The 24,654-nt window shown below is 44.3% G+C and overlaps 2 protein-coding genes across 2 annotated transcripts in view; both read left to right on the forward strand.

The window, feature by feature from the left end:
* Nucleotides 1-2,341: 2,341 nt before the first annotated feature.
* On the forward strand, nucleotides 2,342-24,577 carry LOC139406901 (homeobox protein Dlx4a-like). The gene is made up of 3 exons (XM_071150041.1): nucleotides 2,342-2,678; nucleotides 5,894-6,090; nucleotides 24,105-24,577. The coding sequence occupies exons 1-3, from the start codon at nucleotides 2,342-2,344 to the stop codon at nucleotides 24,354-24,356; spliced, it is 786 nt and encodes a 261-aa protein (XP_071006142.1). The 3' UTR covers nucleotides 24,357-24,577.
* Nucleotides 4,587-24,654, forward strand: part of LOC139406902 (uncharacterized) — a 624,715-nt gene continuing 604,647 nt past the window's right edge. The window contains exon 1 of the mRNA XM_071150042.1: nucleotides 4,587-4,804. The gene's annotated coding sequence lies outside the window, so the exon portion shown is untranslated. The remainder of the gene's footprint in view (nucleotides 4,805-24,654) is intronic.

The raw sequence follows: 24,654 nt of genomic DNA on the forward strand, positions 1-24,654 counted from the left end.
ATCCTCAGACCCCTTGTGAGACCATATGCTGGCCCTGGGTTCCTCCTAATGCAAGACAATGCTAGACTTCATGTGGCTGGAGTGTGTCAGCAGTTCCTGCAAGAGGAAGGCATTGATGCTATGGACTGGCCCGCCCGTTCCCCAGACCTGAATCCAATTGAGCACATCTGGGACATCATGTCTCGCTCCATCCACCAACCACAGACTGTCCAGGAGTTGGCGGATGCTTTAGTCCATGTCTGGGAGGAGATCCCTCAGGTAACCATCCACCACCTCATCAGGAGCATGCCCAGGTATTGTAGGGAGGTCATACGGGCACGTGGAGGCCACACACACACTACTGAGCCTCATTTTGACTTGTTTTAAGGACATTACATCAAAGTTGGACCCGCCTGTAGTGTGGTTTTCCACTTTAATTTTGAGTGTGACTCCAAATCCAGACCTCCATGGGGTTGATAAACTATGTAAAGAATTTAATAAGAATATTTCATTTATTCAGATCTAGGATGTGTTCCCTTTATTTTTTTGAGCAGTGTATGATCCCCAATCAGAGACTACGATAGACAGTTGCCTCTGATTGGGAACCATACCAGGCCATCATAGAAATGAAAAAAACTAGACTACCCACCCTAGTCACACCCTGACCTAACCAAAATATAGAATAAAAATGATCTCTAAGGTCAGGGCGTGACACAAATAGTGAAAATGATTGTGTTACACAAATATGAATATGGCAAACCAATTGATATGCCAACATTCGTTATAGACTAAATGTTTCAATATTATTTGAAAGAAATATAAGCCATCATTATGGGATAGGCCTATTTATTTCCACCGAATAGCAGGCATTGGAACATGATTACATAGTCTACAATATGAGGATGAATGGTCTACCATAACGACTACAGTATTATTTTTATTTTCTTATTACTGTGTAGGCTAGTGTAGTGTAGGCTAGTGTAGGCTAATAGTCAGGCTTTCAAAATTATTCAGGGACTCTGTCCTGAAACGTTAGCTTCTGCGCGTTGCTCAATTGTTACCAAAAGCAGCATAGGCTAGAGCTCTGGCATAGGCTATGTTCCTACACGTTGACAGCACCTGTGTCATTTAGACTTGTGACTGAATTACATAAAGTGACAACTCTAAATGTGCCATTTAGGACTAATGATTTAGAGCGTCTGCGGCGCTACATCTGTCATGCGCTGGGCCCGGGCCGGTGTGCGAGTTGATATCTATCGTCATCCATCTGTCTGCAACCTACAGACATAGATTACACATGACCGACTATGTAATGGCTTCCAGTCGAAGGTGAAAGTCTTCTTTCATCACGGACAAGGTTGATAGATAGGGGCAGCCTCTCTTCCTTCTTCAGAAACGATCAGTAATTACAACTTGTCCTCTCACCAAGCACAACCTCCTAAAGAATTTGTTGCATTTTTGTTTAAAAAACATGAATCTTGTATGTTGTGTGTTATACATGTGCTGGGAAATAATATATGTGTGTGTGTGCGTGTGTGTGCGTATTTGATGTTTTATCTTGATGTGCATCTGAGCGTTTTGATTAAGTCACATTTATAGCCACTGTGTTGAGCTTCTGTGCCCTCCCTTGAGTCTAGGTATGCGTAGGCTAAATCACGCATTGGCGCCAGGTGTAAATTAAATGTATATGCTTATCATGTAGCTATGTGTATTGCGTATTAATTAGGCAGGTATACATATATAATAATTGATTATCCTATGGCCTAATTTTCGCGCAAAAGGTTTGTCCTTACGTAAAAACATCGCTGGCAAAGTTGTCAAGTTTGTTGACAATCTTTGCAAACGCTAAAAGGCTACATAACAAAATCTAAACATACTTGACATTAGATTAGCCTTGTTAATATCTGTTACAGTAGGCCTATCTTCTCATTTAGCATACATTGTTTCCAAATTCTGCTGCATTGAAATGTCATTACTGCCCAAACTGGAAGAAGGACTTCTTGTAGTTTATATTAATCTTGTATGGTTTGGCCTCCGGGCAGGATGACATGATTAGCCACCGCAACCAATGAGCAGGCGCGCACGTGTATGCCAAGCGAGGTAGCAACAAGTTTAAACCATATGCACAAAGTGTTCAGAGAAACAGTGAAGGTTTTCCTCTTCTCTTTTTTTAGAGACGATAAAATAAAGGGACTGCATAATTTAGAATTTGGAGACAAACGGAAGGATTTAGGAAATAACCTCGTCACCTTAGCTTCGTGCTCTTGGTGTTTTTGTTAGGTAGCCTAACTTCCCTTCTCAGTGGATATGCATCGGTCCCATCTGTAGCACTCTATGGTGCCCTTAACTGCGCCTCGAGTTTATGGAACTCTGCTCAATGATGACTATGAGTTCATTGTCGGACAGTCTGGTTTCTTCTGATCCCTCAAAATCGGCCTTTCTGGAGTTCGGACACGGCTATCCCGGACACCAGCAGCACCCTCCCGGCTTATCCCACAACATCTATCCAGTGCACGGCTTGCATCCCGTCGGACCCTCGCAGCACGACAGCTCCTTTTCTTCCAGCGCGTCATCCTATGGCCGCACGCTAGCCTACCCCTACCACAGCACTGTAAGCGCACACCACCCATGTGCCTGCCTGCCATACCAGCACAGTAGCCACAACAACGGTCTGGGACGCACGAGAATAGAGGAAACAGGTACGTTTTTAAAACATCGGTGTTGACATTATGGAGTTTATTCAATGTTTGTTGCCATTTTCAAGATGTAGTTACAGTGGCGAAGGCTATACGGACGCGAGGGACTTCAAAATTAGAACTGGGCACCTATATAGCCTACCTAAACCCTATCAGAAGTCTACAAATAAACCACTAATGAAATATAGGGAATTCATAACATATAGCAGGCAGCATTACGGAAACAGTGTTCTGACCTAAAGTTATTAATTAATAGGATAGTAATTTGTCATGCAAAACGCCCTTGTTCCCATGTCACATATGTAGTCTATAACACCTGAGCACGTTTGAAAATATTGTATTTTTATGAGTCAATAGTTTACAGGCTACTGAACTTCAAGATACATGCATGGATAAAGCAAGGGACTGTTCTCGTCTCAAATTGAAATGAGAATCCATTTTCATAAGATTTCACATTACCTAGGGCTAATGTGTAGCCTATTTCACCATTTTAATTAATAGGTTAATCTGATATTAGGACAGGTGATTAGACCTAACGGTAGGCTACTACTGGTCAGTTTGCATTTATATTATTGAGCCGCGAGACAGGTCGGTTGATTGGCACAATAATTAGCCTACTCTGGGTGATGATACAGGTCACATGCAGCCGACATGGGAGGGAAAAACCGAGCCACTAAACATTTTATCCTGTGGTCTCCCACAAAGCACAGGGCCCAAACAAAACATGTAATCTGAAAACCATTTACCTTTGATGACGTTATTGCTTCTGTGATCCTACATTACTTAATTGATATGTTAAAATACAGATAGCCGCATAGGACTAATGAAAGAGTTACATCATTTTACCTCGTTTTTTTTTTTTTTTATCAAAACGTTAAACAAAATACATACAGCATTAATTCCAAGTAGTCTAATGTCAATGATCAAAATAACCCTGTCTCTAGGCCTATACATAAAATCAAGTTGTTTAGAATGGCTAGTCCTATTTGAAGTATGAAGCTGTTTGGGACTAAAAACTCGAAGACATTCAGATAGGAATCAACCTCTCAACAACAACAAAAAAATATGATGAGTGAGCTCGCTTAGGGGTAAACCCCTCACTCATCTTATTTATATTTACATCAAAAACCTGTGCAGTAATTGGCAGGGAATGTCATCCATCTATCGTCGACTGACTGTGACATCTCCACTGCACTGTTGGCTATTGCCATGTTCATCAACTCTATCCAGGTAAGTCAGTTAAGAACAAATACTTATTTACAATAAAGGCCTACCGGGGAGTAGTGGCTTAACTGCCTTGTTCAGGGGCAGAATGGCAGATTTTGACCTTGTCAGCTCGGGGATTCGATTCAGCAAACTTTCGGTTATTGGTCCAACGATCTAACCACTCGGCTACCTGCCGCCCCAATGCAATCTCACAGGCATTTCGTGTGTTGGCCATGTTAGAAAGTCAATAAGTTTTTAAGGCCCCAGACATTATAAACCTTGCAGTCCTCTTGAACATTAACAGATTCATTATGTTATTCTTAGTTCTGATTAAAAGCTGGTTCTGAACAATGTATTATAATTATTTTTATGATGATGTAATGATTAGTTTAATTCCTACCAATGACAATATAATGGCCCAATAATAATAAAGGAAACTATTGCAACAAATGTTATATCAACATTGATTACCATTTGTATGTTGCAATTATTATTTGGAATGCATAGTTTTAGTTTTAGTGATTTTAAAGGTGCTACACGGGATTTTTATTTTTGCATTGTAATTTCAAAAAATGTCCATAACATATCTGTCGCTAATAGTGGAATATTAGTGTTTCACAGTATTACTTACTCCCCAGTGCTGTGATTGGCTGTGATATTCGCCCATTGATTTCTCTCGCTAGAGTGGCATCTGTTGTCAAACTAGGAAAGCTGTTCTGACTTTGTTATCTAGTGGAAATCGCTCTGTTATTTCCTGTTTGCTCAAATTCCACACTGTTCGCTCAATTTCACTGAATAGTGTAGGGAATCAGTGTACATCTAAATCTCTGTGAAATATATTTTCAATAACAACAAATGTAGTTTATACAGCTGTTTGAAGCTGGTGGGCCAAAACAAAAGAACAGTTTCTGCATAGTCACAAAGCAAATTGGCCAGTTTTACCTATATTGTTGGCTTTTCAGTGTAACATTTCTAGTGTTGATTCAGGTGTTAAATCAACACTCTGCCATCCTACCATCTTCCGGCCACAGGTCCATCTCCCTTAGCCATTGGGCTACCTACCTCCTACCTAAATTCTCTGCAATTATTGTTCAACTTAGCAAATCAAATCTAAATCTTCCGCCCCTGTAAAATAAAAAGTTAAGTATTTATTTGATTTATTTCACCTTTATTTAACCAGGTATGCTAGTTGAGAACAAGTTCTCATTTGCAACTGCGACCTGGCCAAGATAAAGCAAAGCAGTTCGACACATACAACAACACAGAGTTGTTGTTGGAATAAACAAACATACAATCAATAATAGTAGAAAAATCTATATACAGTATGTGCAAATGAGGTAGGATAAGAGTGGTAAGGCAATAAATAGGCTATGGTGGCAAATTAATTACAATATAGCAATTAAACACTGGAATGGTAGAATGTGCAGAAGATGAATGTGCAACTTGAGATACAGGGGTGCAAAGGAGCAAGGTAAAAAAATAAAAATACAGTATGGGGATGTGGTAGATTGGATGGGCTATTTACAGATGAGCTATGTACAGGTGCCGTGATCTGTAGATGAAGTAGATGAAAGATTAACCTCACGCTAACCTCACGCTATTTCACTGGTTGTATTATAAGGATGGATTCATACAGTGTCATGTTACTATGAATGTCTTGTGGGGCCTAACGCAGCTGTTTCCCTAAGCACTAGTCGGTATGTGCACTCTTCATAACAATGGGAATAATGGGGAGCAATATGCAGTCATTATATTCCTCATGCTCAATTATCTCTTTTGCCACATGAGATAGAAAATAAAAGTTGAGCTCTTGCCCATTGAGGGCAAATTAAATGGCATAACTTAAACATGTATTATTCATTAAATGTATGATTATTATGATGATCATTATTATTATTAATATCGCTGTTGTTGTTGTTGTTAATATTGTTATTATTATTTCCAAATTTCTGACTTCAATGGGACTTCCTGGTGAAATAAAATAAAACTTTTCCTTCTTCATCCTTTTGAAGAGCTTGAGAAGCCAACCACGGTGATCGAGAACGGAGAAATTAGACTGAACGGAAAAGGGAAGAAGATCCGAAAACCTCGGACCATCTACTCAAGCTTACAACTGCAAGCGCTCAACCAGAGATTCCAGCAAACCCAATACCTTGCGCTACCTGAGCGAGCCGATCTGGCAGCAAAATTGGGACTAACTCAAATGCAGGTACATATTTCTGTATTTTGGGCCAATTTAATTAGTCTATTTCAGTTATTTTTACTGATTTAACTGTTCCATAAGGTGCTTATTACAAGAGGCTCTTCAATGCACAACAATTTTGGTGTCAGTCTCTTTTTAAACATGGTCTGTATAGGTCTCAATAGTTTGAATGGAATAAATGGGCAAGCATTACACAAACGGTTCACAAAGTGAACAATTCCTATGGCCTGTTGTTTACTCGAGTCGGGCAAAATGTTCCTTCTTTGTATAAGCATCTCATCTCTCAAGGTGGTGAGAGGTTTAGTCAAAATGATGTGCATGCCCATTCTCAACGCCTTCTCTTTGCATCTAGGCTACAACACTATATGCATAAGTGCTTGATTAGATACTGTTAAGGCCAAATGTCTAATTAAAAATGAGAATGGAGCCTAATGTTATGGAGTTGTGTAATTTAAGGCTTTGAGAATTTCCACTCTAAGTAGTTAAAGTTTTCCGATGCTTTATTATTTAACATATAGGAGAAAACACTGGAACATTATGTTCCTAGGTATGATGTCCTGCCATGTTCATGGAGGTGTTAGCCTACTCTCTCTGCCTGTAACTGATATTGTTTCCCCTCCTCAGTGGGAGGCACACACTTTCATGTATATTTGAATGCAACATGGCTGGAATGGCAGGTCCCCGTTGGCAGCGAGGCAGCAGAAGTGCAGGGTGTATCACTGTCCTGTATTACCGCTACTTGTCTTATTACTGTCTTATCTATCTCCTACTATTACTTACTTACTCATCTGGGCCTGTATTCACTATGGGCCAGTTTCCTGGACACATTAAGCGTTGTCCTGGACTAAAAAAACTGTTTCAATGGTGATTCTCCATTGAGCATGCTTTTCAGTCCAGGTCTAGGCTTAATCTGTGTCTGGGAAACTGTCCCAAGTCTCCAGAGTAGGATTGCTGATCTAGGATACATTTAGCCTTTTAGATCATAATAAATATGATTATGGACAGGGAGAACCTGATTATAGATCAGCACTCCTATACTCTTGAGACGCTTTATGAATACGGGCCCTGAGCTCTCATTCCTTGAGGATTTTAGAGGTAACACTCCAGTCTCAGTCATCTCCTTTAGCCTATATAGCTCTTGGTTCAGTTTAAAGCCCTCAAACTCTCAGCCAATGGGTTCCTTTTTGTAACTAACTCCTTACTTCTCACTAAGCGCTGTCTGTCTGGCAAGGGAAGAGGAAGGGAGAGGGGGGAACGACCGCGGCCATTTTGTCTGTCAGTAGGAATAGAGGAAGAGAGCTTAGCAAGTTATCACGTCACATTTTGTATAAATATTGTCCCAGGAAGTTTTTGGGTTCCCGAAATGAGAGAAAAATTACAACAAAGAAAGTACAGACTTTGGTAGAGCTACATTCTTTTTAATTTGGGAGAGTTTCCTGCTTTCAACCAGGTAATAATTATATATTTCTTGAAATCTAGAGATCTCCCTTACTATGTTTGCCTGGGGATTTAAAAAATACTTAATGGCTAATCCAAAGAGAGTATGATGAGAATGCTGCTTTTCTTCAATTGGAGTAAAGATTGTTTTTGGCGTATTGACGGATATGAAATGCAGTAATTTATCCTCTGTGGTAAGAGACCATTCTGAACCTGTAGAGTCCGTGATGTGCTGCTAAGAGAGGAGAGCCTTAGTAATTCCATGTAAGTGCCACACGACAGATATCTGAGAAAGCGTAAAGAGGTGACTTTTTGCAAGATGAGCACTTTTTTACCATACTTTTTCAAATATAGTTGGAGTTGTATACATATATCTGAAAGTTGCATTAATTGGGATTTTAGAGACATGATATGTCTAGTATATAAAGGTCATGCACACGGCCATGGCGCCAGGCCGCCAAAACAGAGAATCAATGGCCTCCTTTTCTCTCACAAAGTTGTACCCCTCTACCCCCACTGCCCCTCCCTACGCGCATCTGTAAAACTGCACTTACCAACTTTCTCCTTTTTTCTAAGAACATTTTTTCCAAACATTCGCTCTTTCATTCCTTCTTCATATCTATTCAACACCCTCTTTCTCTCTCCTAAAAAAAACTGGCACCTTTGCAAAATTATCCTATATACACTGAGTATACAAAACATTAAGAAAGCCTGCTCTGTGTATCAAGAATGGTCCACCACCCAAAGGACATACAGCAAACTTGTCACAACTGTGGAAAGGATTGGAGTCAACATGGACCAGCATCCCTGTCGAAAGCTTCCGACACCTTGTAGAGTCCATTCCCCGACGAATTGAGGCCGTTCTGAGGTCGAAAGGAGGGCAATGCAATATTAGCAAGGTGTTCCTAATGTTTGGTATACTCTCAGTGTACGTATATGCTAAATATGAAGAAGCACTTCTCGAAACCTCTCTGATATGGGGCGGCAGGTAGCCTAGTGGTTAGTAACCAAAAGGTTGCTGGATCGAATCCCAGAGCTGACAAGGTAAAAAATCTGCTGTTCTGCCCCTGAACAAGGCAGTTAACCCACTGTTCCCTGGTAGGTTGTCATTGTAAATAAGAATTTGTTCTTAACTGACTTGCCTAGTTAAATAAAAATAAAAATATTATTTTAACTGGGAGGAGGCAGGAATTATTGATAAGGTCATATTGATAAGGGAGCTAGATATATTGGAATCACTCATGTCTTCTGGCCTTCCATGAGCAGCAACCACCTGGCAGATTATGCATAGTCTTTTTTTGCACCAGAAACACTCACCACCACTCGCCAGTCACCACACATTTAACTAAGGAGAGTGGTTTCCCCAAATTGTACGGTACACACATTGATATTTAGTTGGATATGTGGGACAGGATTTTCCTGGCATGATTTCTTAATTACCAAACAATTACCAAACATTTCAGACTGAAAGCCCTTGTCAGCTGAGTGTTGCTGTTGAAATCTAAAACCAATATTTCCAATTATTATAGGAAAAGCTACTTACATTAGCATGCTGTTGATTGACATTAGGGTCAAATTAATTCATAAATATATGTTCGATGCAATTCGGCATTAAAGGGGTATTCAGCAGTCGCTATTTCACTTTTGGACTAAATGAATGATATGTACCCATTGATTCTTGAAGAATATAACTCATAAAGACCTCATGAACTTAGTTAAACAGTCCTACCCATAAGAACCCAACATATAAGCTTGTTTTCCTCCAGTGGTTTATGTGAGACTTTGTTTTTGTTACATCTGCAAGAACTGTTAATTATATTGCTGGCATGGAATGTGATACACCGTTTTAATTAATATACCCATTTAGTCAGTGTTAAAATACACTGGAGTGTGTTTAAAAAAATTATATATATATATATATATATATTTATAATTTTAACACTTATTATTATGTTTAGGCCTATGGGAGTGTCCTAATGTATTTATGGGAGTGTTATGTTATTGTTATGGTCCTACTCTTTTTTTTCATGTTGATCAGAACTGATGATGTGTAGGCTAAAGTCAGAGAAAACGACGTAAAAGTTGGCAGACTTGTGGACTCCAGTCACATGACTTGGACTACTCGAGTCACATGACTTGGACTCGAGTCTGACTTAAATACATTAACTTGAGACTTGACTTGGACTTGGAGCCTCAAGACTCGGGACTTGATTTTGACTTGAGACTGAAGACTTGAAATTATCTGTCCAGGTTTTGTAATGTTTTGTCACTCATTTTGTGGCACAGAGTCTACGTGGATTACACTACATGCAGCCAGAGACAATAGCCGCAGCATAGCAGCATCACAGCATCACCATTTTGGCTCGTAAAACGCACACTCAGCACTAATTGGACCAGAAAACGATCAATCAACACAGGCGAACAGATTGGTGATTTGCTATACAGCTATAGGATCGGGTGCAGCACAAGCATCAAGGCATCAAAGTGCCTTGGTAAAATCACTGGAGAAGCCAGTGTTAGACAAATTCGATTTGGTTTCTCAAGGGGAGGGTGTACTGTCTTGCCCTCTACCAGTGTCCGTTCAGATAGGACAGGTTAAGCCTGATACAGAGGCTATTCATTTTGGGCTATTTCCTGTGTATATTTGGTAAATCTACCTGTATATTTTGTATGGTATGGTGCTTTCACCGTTGGATCACCAAAACCTAATAAATCTACACTCTGAGCACGTCAACCTGCCTTGCCATTAGCTGATTTCATGCCCTTACCACAGCTACATGTTCCACATTTTACAATTATATAGGCTAATAAAAATATGTTGTACACAAAATAATGAAAAGAGCTGTCTGGTAGCCTCAATAAATAAACAAAGATTTGTAGTTCAGCAAGTCGTTGCATGTATATATACAGTACCAGTCAAAAGTTTGGACACACCTACTCATTCTAGTGTTTTTCTTTATTTGTACTATTATCTACATTGTAGCACAATAGTGAAGACATCAAAACTATGAAATAACACATATGGAATCATGTAGTAACCAAAAAATTGTTAAACAAATGAAATATATTTTATATTTGAGATTCTTCAAAGTAGCCACACTTTGCCTTGATGACAGCTTTGCACACGCTTGGCATTCTCTCATCCAGCTTCATGAGGTAGTCACCTGGAATGCATTTCAATTAACAGGGCTGCCTTGTTAATTTGTGGAATTTCTTTCATTCTTAATATGTTTGAGCCAATCAGTTGTGTTGTGACTAGGTAGGGGTGGTATACAGAAGATAGCCATGGTAAAAGCCTTGGTAAAAGACCAAGTCCATATTATGGAAGGAACAGCTCAAATAAGCAAAGAGAAACAACAGTCCATCATTACTTTAAGACATGAAGGTCAGTCAATTCTGAAAATTTCAAGAACTTTGAAAGATTCTTAAAGTGCAGTCGCAAATGATGAAACTAGCTCTCATGATGATCGCCACAGGAAAGGAAAACCCAAAGTTACCTCTGCTGCAGAGCAGAGTTAGAGTTACCAGCCTCAGAAATTGCATCCCAAATAAATGTTGAGTTAAATGAGTTCAATTATTATTATTATTTATTTATTTATTTTAATTTTCACCAGGTAAGCTAGTTGAGAACAAGTTCTCATTTACAACTGCGACCTGGCCAAGATAAAGCAAAGCAACAGACACATCTCAACATCAACTGTTCAGCGGAGACAGCATGAATCAGGCCTTCATGGTTGAATTGCTGAAAAGAAACCACTACTAAAGGACACCAATAAGAGACTTGCTTGGGCCAAATCTGTCCTTTGGTCTGATGAGTCCAAATTTGAGATTTTTTGTTACAACGGCTGTGTCTGTGAAACACAGAGTAGGTGAACAGATTATTTCCGCATGTGTGGTTCCCACCGTGAAGAGGAGAGGAGGAGGTGTGATGGTGTGGGGATGATTTGCTGGTGACACTGTCTGGGATTATTGAGAATTCAAGGCACACTTAACCAGCATGGCTACCACAGCATTCTGCAGCAATACACCATCCCATCTGGTTTGCGCTTAGTGGGACTATCACTTGTTTTTCAAAAGGACAATAACCCAACACACCTCCAGAGTGATGGTGTGCTGCATCAGATGACCTGGCCTCCACAATCCCCCACCTCAACCCAATTGAGATGGTTTGGGATGAGCTGGGCCGCAGAGTAAAGGAAAAGCAGCCAACAAGTGATCAGCATATGTGGAAACTCCTTCGAGACTGTTGGAAAAGCATTCCAGGTGAAGCTGGTTGAGAGAATGCCAAGAGTGTGCAAAGCTGTCATCAAGGGTGGCTACTTTGAAGAATCTTACATCTAAAATATATTTTGATTTGTTTAACACTTTTTCGGTTACTACATGATCCCATATGTGTTATTTCATAGTTTTGATGTCTTCACTATTATTCTACAATGTAGAACATTTAAAAAAAATAAAGAAAAACCCTGGAATGAGTTGATAGGTAATGTATTTCTTTGGACTTGACTCGAGTCTTGACCACGTTCTACTTGGGACTCGACTTGAGACTCTGACCTTATGACTTGAGACTTTCTTGTGACTCGTTTAATAGTGACTTGGTCCAATCTGAAAGTTTGTAAAGACTGCCGCATTCGGAAAGTATTCAGACCTTTGACTTTTTTCACATTTTGTTACGTTACAACCTTATTCTAAAATGGATTAAATTGTTTTTTCCCCTCATAAATCTACACACAATACACCATGATGGGGCCTCCCTAGTGGCGCAGTGGTGCAGTGGTCTAAGGCACTGCATCACAGTGCTAGCTGTGCCACTAGAGATTCTGGGTTCGAGTCAAGGCTCTGTCGCAGCCGGCCGCAACCGGGAGACCCATGGGGCGGCGCACAATAAGCCCAGGGTCGTCCAGGTTAGGGGAGGGTTTGGCTGGCAGGGATGTCCTTGTCCCATCGTGCAATAGCGACTCCTGTGGTGCGCCGGGCACAGTACATGCTGACACGGTCGCCAGGTGTACGGTGTTTCCTCCGACACATTGGTGCGACTGGCTTCTAGGTCAAGTGGGCATTGTGTCAAAGAAGCAGTGCGGCTTTGTTGGGTTGTGTTTCGGAGGATGCACGGCTCTCGACCTTTGCCTCTCCCGAGTCCGTATGGAAATTGCAGCGATGAGACAAGACTGTAACTACCAAAATTGTAGAGAAAAAGGAGTACAATACCCCATGATGACATGGGGTATTTTTTTTAAATTTTGCAAATGATTAACAAATAAACAACTGATTTATCAAATTTTCATAAGTATTTGCAAAAGTATTCATCCCCCTTGGTGTTTTTCATATTTTGTTGCATTACAACCTGTAATTTAAATGGATGTTTATTTGGATTTCATGTAATGGACAAACACGAATGAAATTAAATAAATAACTTGCTTAAAAAAATTTTTTTTTAAATAATGGAAAAGTGGTGCATGCATATGTATTCACCCCCGTTGCTATGAAGCCCCCAAATAAGATCTGGTGCAACCAATTTCTTTCAGAAGTCACATAATTTGTTAAATAAAGTCCACCTATGTGCAATCTAAGTGTCACATGATCTCAGTATATATACACCTGTTCTGAAAGGCCCCAGAGTCTTCAACACCACCAAGCAAGCGGCACCACCAAGCAAACGGCACCATGAAGACCAAGGAGCTCTCCAAACAGGTCAGGGACAAAGTTGTGGGGAAGTCTAGATTAGGGTTGAGTTATAAAAACATATCAGAAACTTTGAACATCCCACGGAGCACCATTAAATCCATTATAAAAAAAATGGAAAGAATATGGCACCACAACAAACCTGCCAAGAGAGCCCACCAAAACTCACGGACCAGGCAAAGAGGGCATTAATCAGAGAAGCAACAAAGAGACCAAAGATAACCCTGAAGGAACTACAAAGCTCCATAGTGGAGATTGGAGTATCGGTCCATAGGACCACTTTAAGCCGTACTCTCCACAGAGTTGGGCTTTACGGAAGAGTGGCCAGAAAAAAGCCATTGCTTAAAGAAAAAAATAAGCAATGTCGGAGAGTCCCCAAGCATATGGAAGAACCGTACTTTGGTCAAATGAGACTACAATTGAGCTTTATGGCCATCAAGGAAAACGCTATGTCTAGCACAAACCCAACACGTCTCATCACCTGAGAACACCATCCCCACAGTGAAACATGGTGGTGGCAGCATCATGCTGTGGGGATGTTTTTCATCAGCAGGGACTGGGAAACTGGTCAGAGTTGAAGGAATGAGGGAAATTCTTGAGGGAAACCTGTTTCAGTCTTCCAGAGATTTGGAGACTGGGACCGAGGTTCACCTTCCAGCAGGACAATGACCCAAGCATACTGCTAAAGCAGCACTCGAGTGGTTTAAGGGGAAACATTTAAATATCTTGGAATGGCCTAGTCAAAGCCCAGACCTCAATCCAATTGAGAATCTATGGTATGACTTGAAGATTGCAGTACACCAGTGTAACCCATCCAACTTGAAGGAGCTGGAGCAGTTTTGCCTTGTAGAATGGGCAAAAATCCCAATGGCTAGATGTGCCAAGCTTATAGAGACATACCACAAGAGGCTTGCAGCTGTAATTGCTGCAAAAAGTGGCTCTACAAAGTATTGACTTTGGGGGGCATGCTCAAGTTTTCTGTTTTTTTTTGTCTTATTCCATGTTTGTTTCACAATAAAAAATATTTTGAATCTTGAAAGAGGTAGGCATGTTGTGTAAATCAAATGATACAACCCCCCCCAAAAAATCTATTTTAATTCCAGGTTGTAAGGCAACAAAATAGGAAAAATGCCAAGGGGGTGAATAGTTTCGCAAGCCACTGTATACAGACCCTTTACTCAGTACTTTGTTGAAGCACCTTTGGCAGTGATTTCAACCTTGAGTCTACTTGGGTATGACGCTACAAGCTTGGCACACCCGTATTTTGGGAGTTTCTGTCATTCTTCTCTGCAGATCCTCTCACGCTCTGTCAGGTTGGATGGGGTGCGTTGCTGCACGGCTATTTTCAGGTCTCTCCAGAGATGTTCGATCGGGTTCAAGTCCGGGCTCTGGCTCGGCCACTCAAGGACATTCAGAGTCTTGTCCAGAAGCCACTCCTACATTGCCTTGGCTGTGTGCTTAGGGTCGATGTCCTGTTGGAAGGTGAACCTTCGCCCCAGTCTGAGGTCCGGAGCGCTCTCGAGCAGGCTTTCATCAGGGATCTCTCTGTACTTTGCGCCGTTTATATTTCCCTCAATCCTTACTAGTCTCCCAGTCCCTGCCGCTGAAAAACATTCCCACAGCATGATGCTGCCACCACCATGCTTCACCGTAGGGATGGTGCCAGGTTTTCTCCAGACGTGATGCTTGGCATTCAGGCCAAAGAGTTCAACTTTGGTTATTTCTCATGGTCTGAGAGTCCTTTTCCTTTAGGTGCCTTTAGAGTTGCTTCCGTCTAGCCACTCTAACATAAAGGCCTGATTATTGGAGTGTTGCAGAGATGGTTGTCCTTCTGTAAGGTTCTCCCAGTGACCGCCAGGTTTTTCATCACCTCCCTGACCAAGGCCCTTCTCCCCAGATTGCTCAGTGTGGCCGTGTGGCCAGCTCTAGGAAGAGTCTTGATGGTTCCTGTCACGCCCTGGCCTTAGTATTCTGTGTTTTCTTTATTATGTTGGTTAGGCCAGGGTGTGACATGGGTGATTTATGTGTCTTGTTTTTCCATGGGGTTTTGTAGTCTATGGGGTTGTGTTTAGTTGAGTGTTCTAGGTAAGTCTATGGTTGGCTGGAGTGGTTTTCAATCAGAGGCAGGTGTTTATCGTTGTCTCTGATTCGGAACCATATTTAGGCAGCCATATTCTTTAGGTATCTTGTGGGTGATTGTTCCTGTCTCTGTGTTTTGCACCAGTTAGTACTGTTTCGGTTTTTCCACATTTTCTTATTTTGTATAGTGTTCACGGTTTCATCTTTCATTAAAGATGTTTATAAATAACATCGCTGCATTTTGGTCCTCCTCTCCTTCCCAGGAAGATTGCCGTTACAGAATCACCCACCACAACAGGACCAAGCGGCGTGGTGACAGGCAGCGGCAGCAGGAGCAGCGCAAGGAGGAATGGACATGGGATGATGTGTTGGACGGCAAGGGTTGCTACACTTGGGAGGAGATCCTGGCGGGAAATAATCGCCTCCCATGGGTACAGGTGGAGGCAGCTAGGAGAGCAGAGGCAGCCGGAGAGAGGAGCCAGCGATACGAGGGAACACGGCTGGCAAGGAAGCCCGAGAGTCAGCCCCAAAAATTTCTTGGGGGTGGCACACAGGAAGTATGGCGAAGCCAGGTAGGAGACCTGCGCCAACTTCCTGTGCTTACCGGGGGGCTAGAGAGACCGGGCAGGCACCATATTATGCTGTGGAGCGGTGTCCCCAGTGAGGGTGCATAGCCCGGTGCGGTACATACCAGCTCCTCGTATCGGCCGGGCTAGAGTGGGCATCGAGCCAGGTGCCATGAAGCCGGCTCTACGCATCTGGTCTCCAGTGCATCTCCTTGGGCCGGCGTACATGGCACCAGCCTTACGCATGGTGTCTCCGGATCGCCTGCACAGCCCAGTGCGGGCTATTCCACCTCGCCGCACTGGCAGGGCAACCGGGAGCATTCAACCAGGTAAGGTTGGGCAGGCTCGGTGCTCAAGAGCTCCAGTGCGCCTGCATGGTCCGGTCTATCCAGTACCACCTCCGCGCACCAGACCTCCGGTGGCAGCTCCCCGCACCAGGCTTCCTGTGCGTGTCCTTGGCCCAGTACCACCAGTGCCGACACCACGTACTAGGCCTGCAGTGCGCCTCGTCTGTCCAGCGCTGTCAGAGCCTTCCTCCTCTCCAGCGTCGCCTGAGCTGCTCGTCTGCCCAGCACCGCCTGAGCTGCCCGTCTGTCATGAGCCGCCAGAGTCTCCTGTCTGTCATGAGCCGCCAGAGTCTCCCGTCTCTCATTAGCCGCCAGAGTCTCCCGTCTGTCATGAGCCGCCAGAGTCTCCCGTCTGTCATGAGCCCGCCAGAGTCTCCCGTCTGTCATGACCTGCCAGAGTCTCCCGTCTGTCATGACCTGCCAGAGTCTCCCGTCTGTCATGACCTGCCAGAGTCTCCCGTCTGTCATGAGCCGCCAGAGTCTCCCGTCTGTCATGAGCCGCCAGAGTCTCCCGTCTGTCATGAGCCGCCAGAGTCTCCCGTCTGCAAAGAGCCGCCAGAGCCACTAGTCTGCAAGGACCCGCCAGAGCCGCCAGTCAGCATGGAGCAGCCAGAGCCGCCAGTCAGCATGGATCAGCCAGAGCCGCCAGTCAGCATGGATCAGCCAGAGCCGCCAGTCAGCATGGAGCAGCCAGAGCCGCCAGTCAGCATGGAGCAGCCATTATTTTTTAAATAATGGAAAAGTGGTGCATGCATATGTATTCACCCCCGTTGCTATGAAGCCCCCAAATAAGATCTGGTGCAACCAATTTCTTTCAGAAGTCACATAATTTGTTAAATAAAGTCCACCTATGTGCAATCTAAGTGTCACATGATCTCAGTATATATACACCTGTTCTGAAAGGCCCCAGAGTCTTCAACACCACCAAGCAAGCGGCACCACCAAGCAAACGGCACCATGAAGACCAAGGAGCTCTCCAAACAGGTCAGGGACAAAGTTGTGGGGAAGTCTAGATTAGGGTTGAGTTATAAAAACATATCAGAAACTTTGAACATCCCACGGAGCACCATTAAATCCATTATAAAAAAAATGGAAAGAATATGGCACCACAACAAACCTGCCAAGAGAGCCCACCAAAACTCACGGACCAGGCAAAGAGGGCATTAATCAGAGAAGCAACAAAGAGACCAAAGATAACCCTGAAGGAACTACAAAGCTCCATAGTGGAGATTGGAGTATCGGTCCATAGGACCACTTTAAGCCGTACTCTCCACAGAGTTGGGCTTTACGGAAGAGTGGCCAGAAAAAAGCCATTGCTTAAAGAAAAAAATAAGCAATGTCGGAGAGTCCCCAAGCATATGGAAGAACCGTACTTTGGTCAAATGAGACTACAATTGAGCTTTATGGCCATCAAGGAAAACGCTATGTCTAGCACAAACCCAACACGTCTCATCACCTGAGAACACCATCCCCACAGTGAAACATGGTGGTGGCAGCATCATGCTGTGGGGATGTTTTTCATCAGCAGGGACTGGGAAACTGGTCAGAGTTGAAGGAATGAGGGAAATTCTTGAGGGAAACCTGTTTCAGTCTTCCAGAGATTTGGAGACTGGGACCGAGGTTCACCTTCCAGCAGGACAATGACCCAAGCATACTGCTAAAGCAGCACTCGAGTGGTTTAAGGGGAAACATTTAAATATCTTGGAATGGCCTAGTCAAAGCCCAGACCTCAATCCAATTGAGAATCTATGGTATGACTTGAAGATTGCAGTACACCAGTGTAACCCATCCAACTTGAAGGAGCTGGAGCAGTTTTGCCTTGTAGAATGGGCAAAAATCCCAATGGCTAGATGTGCCAAGCTTATAGAGACATACCACAAGAGGCTTGCAGCTGTAATTGCTGCAAAAAGTGGCTCTACAAAGTATTGACTTTGGGGGGCATGCTCAAGTTTTCTGTTTTTTTTTGTCTTATTCCATGTTTGTTTCACAATAAAAAATATTTTGAATCTTGAAAGAGGTAGGCATGTTGTGTAAATCAAATGATACAACCCCCCCCAAAAAATCTATTTTAATTCCAGGTTGTAAGGCAACAAAATAGGAAAAATGCCAAGGGGGTGAATAGTTTCGCAAGCCACTGTATACAGACCCTTTACTCAGTACTTTGTTGAAGCACCTTTGGCAGTGATTTCAACCTTGAGTCTACTTGGGTATGACGCTACAAGCTTGGCACACCCGTATTTTGGGAGTTTCTGTCATTCTTCTCTGCAGATCCTCTCACGCTCTGTCAGGTTGGATGGGGTGCGTTGCTGCACGGCTATTTTCAGGTCTCTCCAGAGATGTTCGATCGGGTTCAAGTCCGGGCTCTGGCTCGGCCACTCAAGGACATTCAGAGTCTTGTCCAGAAGCCACTCCTACATTGCCTTGGCTGTGTGCTTAGGGTCGATGTCCTGTTGGAAGGTGAACCTTCGCCCCAGTCTGAGGTCCGGAGCGCTCTCGAGCAGGCTTTCATCAGGGATCTCTCTGTACTTTGCGCCGTTTATATTTCCCTCAATCCTTACTAGTCTCCCAGTCCCTGCCGCTGAAAAACATTCCCACAGCATGATGCTGCCACCACCATGCTTCACCGTAGGGATGGTGCCAGGTTTTCTCCAGACGTGATGCTTGGCATTCAGGCCAAAGAGTTCAACTTTGGTTATTTCTCATGGTCTGAGAGTCCTTTTCCTTTAGGTGCCTTTAGAGTTGCTTCCGTCTAGCCACTCTAACATAAAGGCCTGATTATTGGAGTGTTGCAGAGATGGTTGTCCTTCTGTAAGGTTCTCCCAGTGACCGCCAGGTTTTTCATCACCTCCCTGACCAAGGCCCTTCTCCCCAGATTGCTCAGTGTGGCCGTGTGGCCAGCTCTAGGAAGAGTCTTGATGGTTCCTGTCACGCCCTGGCCTTAGTATTCTGTGTTTTCTTTATTATGTTGGTTAGGCCAGGGTGTGACATGGGTGATTTATGTGTCTTGTTTTTCCATGGGGTTTTGTAGTCTATGGGGTTGTGTTTAGTTGAGTGTTCTAGGTAAGTCTATGGTTGGCTGGAGTAGTTTTCAATCAGAGGCAGGTGTTTATCGTTGTCTCTGATTCGGAACCATATTTAGGCAGCCATATTCTTTAGGTATCTTGTGGGTGATTGTTCCTGTCTCTGTGTTTTGCACCAGTTAGTACTGTTTCGGTTTTTCCACATTTTCTTATTTTGTATAGTGTTCACGGTTTCATCTTTCATTAAAGATGTTTATAAATAACATCGCTGCATTTTGGTCCTCCTCTCCTTCCCAGGAAGATTGCCGTTACAGAATCACCCACCACAACAGGACCAAGCGGCGTGGTGACAGGCAGCGGCAGCAGGAGCAGCGCAAGGAGGAATGGACATGGGATGATGTGTTGGACGGCAAGGGTTGCTACACTTGGGAGGAGATCCTGGCGGGAAATAATCGCCTCCCATGGGTACAGGTGGAGGCAGCTAGGAGAGCAGAGGCAGCCGGAGAGAGGAGCCAGCGATACGAGGGAACACGGCTGGCAAGGAAGCCCGAGAGTCAGCCCCAAAAATTTCTTGGGGGTGGCACACAGGAAGTATGGCGAAGCCAGGTAGGAGACCTGCGCCAACTTCCTATGCTTACCGGGGGGCTAGAGAGACCGGGCAGGCACCATATTATGCTGTGGAGCGGTGTCCCCAGTGAGGGTGCATAGCCCGGTGCGGTACATACCAGCTCCTCGTATCGGCCGGGCTAGAGTGGGCATCGAGCCAGGTGCCATGAAGCCGGCTCTACGCATCTGGTCTCCAGTGCATCTCCTTGGGCCGGCGTACATGGCACCAGCCTTACGCATGGTGTCTCCGGATCGCCTGCACAGCCCAGTGCGGGCTATTCCACCTCGCCGCACTGGCAGGGCAACCGGAAGCATTCAACCAGGTAAGGTTGGGCAGGCTCGGTGCTCAAGAGCTCCAGTGCGCCTGCATGGTCCGGTCTATCCAGTACCACCTCCACGCACCAGACCTCCGGTGGCAGCTCCCCGCACCAGGCTTCCTGTGCGTGTCCTTGGCCCAGTACCACCAGTGCCGACACCACGTACTAGGCCTGCAGTGCGCCTCGTCTGTCCAGCGCTGTCAGAGCCTTCCTCCTCTCCAGCGTCGCCTGAGCTGCTCGTCTGCCCAGCACCGCCTGAGCTGCCCGTCTGTCATGAGCCGCCAGAGTCTCCTGTCTGTCATGAGCCGCCAGAGTCTCCCGTCTCTCATTAGCCGCCAGAGTCTCCCGTCTGTCATGAGCCGCCAGAGTCTCCCGTCTGTCATGAGCCCGCCAGAGTCTCCCGTCTGTCATGACCTGCCAGAGTCTCCCGTCTGTCATGACCTGCCAGAGTCTCCCGTCTGTCATGACCTGCCAGAGTCTCCCGTCTGTCATGAGCCGCCAGAGTCTCCCGTCTGTCATGAGCCGCCAGAGTCTCCCGTCTGTCATGAGCCGCCAGAGTCTCCCGTCTGCAAAGAGCCGCCAGAGCCACTAGTCTGCAAGGACCCGCCAGAGCCGCCAGTCAGCATGGAGCAGCCAGAGCCGCCAGTCAGCATGGATCAGCCAGAGCCGCCAGTCAGCATGGATCAGCCAGAGCCGCCAGTCAGCATGGAGCAGCCAGAGCCGCCAGTCAGCATGGAGCAGCCAGAGCCGCCAGTCAGCATGGAGCAGCCAGAGCCGCCAGTCAGCCAGGATCCGCCAGAGCCGCCAGTCAGCCAGGATCCTCCAGAGCCGCCAGTCAGCCAGGATCTTCCCAAGCCGCCAGTCAGCCAGGATCTTCCAGAGCCGCCAGTCAGCCAGGATCTTCCAGAGCCGCCAGTCAGCCAGGATCTTCCAGAGCCGCCAGTCAGCCAGGAGCCGCCATTCAGCCAGGATCCGCCAGAGCCATCAACCTGCCTGAGCTATCTCTTAGTCCTGGGCTACCTATCAGTCCTGAGCTACCTATCAGTCTTCAGCTACCCCTCAGTCTTGAGCTACCCCTCAGTCTTGTGCTACCCCTCAGTCTTGAGCTACCCCTCAGTCCAGAGCTACCACTCAGTCCCGAACTACCTCAGTCCATAGCTGCCCCTCAGTCCAGTGGGGCCCTTTGTTAAGGTTACTAGGCCAAGGTCGGCAGTGAGGGTCGCCACTCAAGGGACCTAAGTAAACCAGGATCTTCCTAAGACTAAGACTGTGATGGAGTGGGGTCCACGTCCAGCGCCGCCACCGTGGACAGACGCCCACCGAGACCCTCCCATATGGGTTTAGGTGTGCGGCCGGGAGTCCGCACCTACTGTCACGCCCTGGCCTTAGTATTCTGTGTTTTCTTTATTATGTTGGTTAGGCCAGGGTGTGACATGGGTGATTTATGTGTCTTGTTTTTCCATGGGGTTTTGTAGTCTATGGGGTTGTGTTCAGTTGAGTGTTCTAGGTAAGTCTATGGTTGCCTGGATTGGTTCTCAATCAGAGGCAGGTGTTTATCGTTGTCTCTGATTGGGAACCATATTTAGGCAGCCATATTCTTTAGGTATCTTGTGGGTGATTGTTCCTGTCTCTGTGTTTTGCACCAGTTAGGACTGTTTCGGTTTTTCCACGTTTTCTTATTTTGTATAGTGTTCACGTTTTCATCTTTCATTAAAACCCCTCGGAGTGTGGTGTCAGGAAAATAACCTCACACTCAACGTCAACAAAACTAAGGAGATGATTGTGGACTTCAGGAAACAGCAGAGGGAACACCCCCCTATCCACATCGATGGAACAGTAGTGGAGAGGGTAGCAAGTTTTAAGTTCCTCGGCATACACATCACAGACAAACTGAATTGGTCCACCCACACAGACAGCATCGTGAAGAAGGCGCAGCAGCGCCTCTTCAACCTCAGGAGGCTGAAGAAATTTGGCTTGTCACCAAAAGCACTCACAAACTTCTACAGATGCACAATCGAGAGCATCCTGGCGGGCTGTATCACCGCCTGGTACGGCAACTGCTCCGCCCACAACCGTAAGGCTCTCCAGAGGGTAGTGAGGTCTGCACAACGCATCACCCCGCTATCATCCAGAAGGCGAGGTCAGTACAGGTGCATCAAAGCTGGGACCGAGAGACTGAAAAACAGCTTCTATCTCAAGGCCATCAGACTGTTAAACAGCCACCACTAACATTGAGTGGCTGCTGCCAACACACTGACACTGACACTGACTCAACTCCAGCCACTTTAATAATGGAATTGATGGGAAATGATGTAAATATATCACTAGCCACTTTAAACAATGCTACCTTATATAATGTTACTTACCCTACATTATTAATCTCATATGCATACGTATATACTGTACTCTATATCATCGACTGCATCCTTATGTAATACATGTATCACTAGCCACTTTAACTATGCCACTTTGTTTACATACTCATCTCATATGTATATACTGTACTCGATACCATCTACTGTATCTTGCCTATGCTGCTCTGTACCATCACTCATTCATATATCCTTATGTACATATTCTTTATCCCCTTACACTGTGTATAAGACAGTAGTTTTGGAATTGTTAGTTAGATTACTTGTTGGTTATTACTGTATTGTCGGAACTAGAGGCACAAGCATTACGCTACACTCGCATTAACATCTGCTAACCATGTGTATGTGACAAATAAAATTTGATTTTATTTGATTTAAAGATGTTTATAAATAACCACGTTACATTTTGGTCCTCCTCTCCATCCCAGGAAGAAAGCCGTTACAGTTCCAAACTTATTCAATTTAAGAATGATGGCGGCCACTGTGTTCTTGGGAACCTTCAATGCTGCAGACATTTTTTGGTACCCTTCCCCAGATCTGTGACTTGACACAATCCTGTCTCGGAGCTCTACGGACAATTCCATCGACCTCATGACTTGGTTTTTGCTCTGACATGAACTGTTACCTGTCGGACCTTATATAGACAGGTGTGTGCCTTTCCAAATCATGTCCAATCAATAGAATTTACCACAGGTGGACTCCAATCATGTTGTAGAAACTTCTCAAGCATGATCAATGGAAACAGGATGCACCTGAGCTCAATTTCGAGTCTCATAGCAAAGGGTCTGAATACTATATATTTATGTAAATGTAATATTTTTTGCAAAAATGTATAAAAACATGTTTTTTCTTTGTCATTATGGTGTGTGTGTGTGTGGGTTGATGAAGGAAAAACAATTTAATACGTTTTAGAATAAGGCTGTAATGTAACAAAATTTGGAACATTTGAAGGGGTCTGAGTACTTTCCCGAATGCACTGTAAATGTAATTAATTCAAGACATCACAACAGTATTTCTGTCATTGGCGTGTTTGGGGTGACACTCTTGGGCAGCCCTTGCGAAATGGGAGCTATCTGAGCCGTGTTTTCCACTCATCTCCACAATCAATTGCAATTCATAATTAGATTTTACGAGAGCTGCTTTTACCACGCTGTGGGTGTTGCGGTTACATAAACGTCTCACCAGGCTCTCTCCATATCAAAATATCTCTGTAAATTCTCTGCATTGTTCGTAGAATGGGGAAAACAACCTTAAAGGAATGCAAAACGTATTGCTTGCCTGGTCTGTAGTGCGGTTTACAGTTCATTCTCCTGGCAACCTGAACTCACCCACCAGCTTTATTTTGTCATTCTTGTGAATGTTCTGTTTTTAGTCCAACGTATTGTTCTCAAATGGAAAATATTTATATTATTAATTTTCGCTAACAATGCAGTCAAAGCCTACAGTTATAATTCGAATAATGTAATGCTCTATTTGCCAGTATGCTGGCAACATGCAAATATTATCAAATAACAATTATATTAACAACAATGAGGCTATTATAATAATAGCCTAATTGCAGGCTTAATATACTAAATTGTATTTATTGTTGCAGGTTAAGATATGGTTCCAGAACAAACGCTCCAAGTACAAGAAGATCATGAAGCATGGCCCGGGCGGACCGGAGGGAGAACACCTGCACCCTGGGTCATCTGGGTCTCCGTGTTCCCCGGGGATGCCGCCACTTTGGGACGTTTCCATGGCAAATAAGGGGACGCCTGCGCAATCCGGTGGATACATGAACAATTTCGGACACTGGAACCCAAGCCACCACCAGGAATGTATGCCGAGAACTCAAATGATGTGACGGGATGTGTACAATGGGATGGAATTCTATCCGCTCTCCTTAACTGACTTTACTCAATCTCAACATTTAGATTCGTGTTTCGTCTCCTCTTGCACATGAACCACGTAGCATATCCCCTTTTAAATGTAGCTTCAAGCCCCAGCTATCACATTAGAGTCTTAATTTTTGAAACGGACGTTTAAAGGTCTTTTGCTTGAATTTCATCCTTGGTTTTGCCTACAATTTCGTGGACATGAAGAAATGACTGCACGGATTTTGCCTTGGGGGCTTACGTGGATCTGGAATTTGAATGCAGTTC

Source organism: Oncorhynchus clarkii, chromosome 4 (assembly GCF_045791955.1).
Source record: "Oncorhynchus clarkii lewisi isolate Uvic-CL-2024 chromosome 4, UVic_Ocla_1.0, whole genome shotgun sequence".
In the NCBI taxonomy this organism is placed as follows: domain Eukaryota; kingdom Metazoa; phylum Chordata; class Actinopteri; order Salmoniformes; family Salmonidae; genus Oncorhynchus; species Oncorhynchus clarkii.

Coding starts and splice junctions, on each gene's coding strand:
- LOC139406901 (XM_071150041.1), top strand. CDS start 2,342: ATGGAACTCTGCTCAATGATGACTATGAGTTCATTGTCGGACAGTCTG. Junction 2,679..5,893: donor CACGAGAATAGAGGAAACAG/GTACGTTTTTAA, acceptor ATCCTTTTGAAG/AGCTTGAGAAGCCAACCACG. Junction 6,091..24,104: donor TGGGACTAACTCAAATGCAG/GTACATATTTCT, acceptor TTATTGTTGCAG/GTTAAGATATGGTTCCAGAA.